Source organism: Callospermophilus lateralis, chromosome 3 (genome assembly GCF_048772815.1).
Source record: "Callospermophilus lateralis isolate mCalLat2 chromosome 3, mCalLat2.hap1, whole genome shotgun sequence".
Lineage (NCBI taxonomy): Eukaryota > Metazoa > Chordata > Mammalia > Rodentia > Sciuridae > Callospermophilus > Callospermophilus lateralis.
This window is the reverse complement of record NC_135307.1, coordinates 79,231,736-79,235,388: the sequence shown is the minus strand read 5'-3', so window position 1 is coordinate 79,235,388 and position 3,653 is coordinate 79,231,736. Positions and strand designations below refer to the sequence as shown.

The window sequence follows — 3,653 nt, the reverse complement described above, 5'->3', positions numbered from 1 at the left end:
CCACACTACTTGGATGTCCACTACACATAGGTAGGACATTTCCATGTATCTTACATAATTCTAATACACTTTCCTTATTTTCCCTTTTATCCAATTTGCATTTCATTTGAAATTTTTTATTCACTTTATTTCTTGCTAACTCTTTAGTATTTTCCTGTGTTTACTCCAATTTTAAACTCATGATGATTCTTATTTTCACAATTTTTAATTAATAGAATTTTATTTGATTTTTTTGTGAATTCTAATTTTCTGTTTAAATTTTTATCTACTTATTATACATTATTTTCTGCTATCTTGAACATAGTTATCATTGTTATTTTAATATTATTATTTATGTTTCTACTCTGGATAGTCTCAGTGTACAGGCAAGTGATTTTTTTCTTATGTTTAGATAGCATACTCATATATTCCAATGATTTTTATTATATTATGAGTATAGTTTATTAAAAATAATAAGTTGCCTAGGCTCCAGATCATATACTCACTGCAAAATAAGATTGGCCATATTACTATAAGATCTACACACAGCACACTATTCTCCTTAACCCATGGAGTTAAGTGTGGGCAAACATTACCTCCAAGGGACATAGGCAATACATGGAGATAGTTGTCATTATTAAAAGTGAGGAGTGGGTATTGGCATCAAGAAGAGGTCAGGGATGCTTCACAGCAATCTACAACGTACAGGGAAGCACTTCACAACAAAGAATTGTTGGGCTATAAATATCAGTAGTGTCATGGTTTAGAAAGCCCTCCTTTATCTTCTAAAGAAGACTGTGGGTTTAAGTTGATTTCCAGCCTACTTATTTCTATATTTGTCCTCTTCAGAGGCAAGAAAAATTAAAATTATGATTGATTTATGTAAGTCTTAAATTCAGAAATCAGGGAAGTGGCCTAGGGACTAAAGAATATAAGGTTTCCATTTTAAATGGGGATATCTACTAGTGCTAGAGAAGCTCTAAGCTATTTTCCTGAGTATTGCACACAGTTTCAGTTCTGTGTTCTTGTAGACTGCAATAGAAAAATAACTTTCTATTCCCCATATCAATAATTGCTATGAGGGGACTGGATTTGCTGTTAACATTTTAATATATACTACTGCATTCCAAATTCACAGCCTGTTTTACAGCCCATTCAACTATTTTAAAAATACATGATACCTGGTATTACCCCCATCCAAGCAAACAAATAAATAGACAAAGAAATTGGAGTGGTTAATCATCCATAACTAAATGAAGATTAATACACCAAATAACTAACATAATTGCATTCAGGATGAAATCATTTGAAGGAACTCAAGTTCCTCTCCAAGATTAACAACAACAGTAAAGGAGATCACAACATTCCCCAAATTTAGGAAAAAATAACTAATTAAGGTACCATTAAAATTACTTAACAACATGAATTTTTTCTACTTAATAATATTTTATTTCCCATAGAATTCCTCCAGAATCTTGAGGCTCTTGCCTTAGGTGAAAATATTAATACTTATTCTCCAGTTTAATTCCTTTTATGGCCTCACTTAAAGTTTAAATGGCATGAACTTCTTTCCATTGCTTAAAATACTTCAGGAGAGTTTTACCTGCAACCTCTCCTCTTTCAATTCTTTCTACTTTCAAATTCTTCAACTCCACTAAGCGACATTGTTCTTCTTTGTGGTCTTCAAATGTACCAAACTTATAAAATTGTGGATCCTTGTATTAGTCATCCTTTCTGCCTAGAATATCTCAGGTAATTGTGTGGTTACTTCTTTCAGATCATCTTGCATCAGCTGAACCTCAAAAGTCCACCAGGTTTGTGTCAGAATATCTTACTTGACTACAAAAATTAAGGTATTTAGTACCTCCCCAATCAAACCTTAGTACACCTGCATTTATTCACGTGAATGTAACCTAAGACACCTGGAAAGTTGTTTATCTCATTCATATACTTTAAACAGAGCCTGAAAATTGGAAGTGATTCATAATAGTTTGTATACTAAATGACTCACTTATTCAGTACATGAAGCAATAATTTGTATTATTTGGATTGGACTTTCTACTTTCTTGATTTGCTCATTTTTCTACTCCATTTAGAACACCCTATGCTGTCTTAACAGCTTTATCATGGAAGTTTTAACTTCCTGGTTGCGAAGTGTATAAATTACAGGGTTCAGCAAAGGAAAGATGACTGTATGAAAGAGAGCAACCACTTTGTCAACTGGGAAAACCCGGAAGGGGCGGGTGTAGATAAAAATGGCAGGTCCAAACATGAGGAACACAATGATAATGTGGGTGGTGCAAGTGGAGATAGCCTTGCTCTTCCCTTCTGAGGAGTGCCCCTTTACTCTGCAGAGGATGACAGCATAGGAGGCCAGAAGGCCCAGGAAGCACAGCAGGGTGAGCAGGCCATTGTTGGAGACCATCAGGAGCTCCACCACATAGGTGTCAGTGCAGGCCAGCTTGATGACCTGTGGCACATCACAGAAGAAGTTGTCCAGCTGGTTTGGGCCACAGAAGGGCAAGTGCAGGATAAGGGCCACTTGCACAATGGCATGGGCAAAGGCCCCAAGCCACAGAGCCAACAGCAATGCATAGCAGACCCTGGGGCTCATGACTGTTGCATAGTGTAGAGGCCGACATATGGCAATGTAGCGGTCAAAGGCCATGATAACAAGGAGGAACATTTCCCCTACACCAAGGAAGTGCAAGAAAAACAGCTGGGTGATGCAGCAATTGTAGGAGATCACCTTCTTCTCAGAGAGGAAGTCCACCAGCATCCTGGGAGACACAATGAAGGAGTAGGAGGCATCCAGGAAGGCCAAGTTTCCCAAGAAGAAATAGAGGGGAGCATTAAGTCCAGGATCTGATCTTATAGTAAGAATGATAAGAACATTGCCAGGGAGGATTATGAGGTAGAACACTGAGACTAGCACAAAGAGCAGGATTTGGGCATCTTGAGATTGGGTCAAACCAAGGAGGATGAATTCTGTCACCACTGTGCTGTTTCCTGTGTCCATTACTTCCTAATTCGGAGAATCACAAAAGCGAATTGTTACCTGTTATGACCAACCTTTTTCTGCTCAAAGATCCTCTCCTAGTAAAAACAATATTTGATACATCCCAAATTAGCATAGCTGAAAGCAACTTATGCCCCATAATTCCTGTGAACCCTGAGTTTACCCTTCTTTCATTCTACTCATTCCTCACCAAGACTCAGGTCTTCTAACTACACTTTCATTCCCATTTAACCTTGAGTTTCTATATAACTGTGCTTCTGTAGGACTCAAAGCTATTTTGCTCACAATTATTGGGAATATCCTCACTAACACACAACATAACCTTTAGCAAGATTGTCTGTTTTGGGGTTATTGGTGACTTATCATTGTTGTTAATAGTAATTCATTATTTCTAATTGTCAGAATATGGGCCAAGTCTGGGTCCCTTCTCCTTATTGACACACAGAAGCCTGAATTCCTGCTTATTACCTTTCTGTTTGTTTTCTGAATTGCAATGATATTTCTGATGTCATGCTCTGCATGGATAGCTTTGTGAATTCTCAATCTAAGGTGGTCGTCAGGCTCTCAAACAAGATCTGTACATTTGACATGACTTAGAGGTATTATTTTGAGTAGGACAAATTACATGGTTATATCCATGATTCGGTGCCAATCT

General features: G+C 37.3%; 1 protein-coding gene across 1 annotated transcript; it reads right to left on the bottom strand.

Annotated features, from left to right (window-relative positions):
* Positions 1-2,071: 2,071 nt before the first annotated feature.
* LOC143393919 (olfactory receptor 4N5-like) lies at positions 2,072-2,998 on the bottom strand. The gene has a single exon (XM_076848420.2). It carries the CDS (start codon positions 2,996-2,998, stop codon positions 2,072-2,074), a length of 927 nt encoding a protein of 308 aa, XP_076704535.2.
* Positions 2,999-3,653: the final 655 nt, after the last annotated feature.

What these genes read in the sequence shown, in the direction of transcription:
- LOC143393919 (XM_076848420.2), bottom strand. Translation starts at nt 2,998, where the DNA reads ATGGACACAGGAAACAGCACAGTGGTGACAGAATTCATCCTCCTTGGT.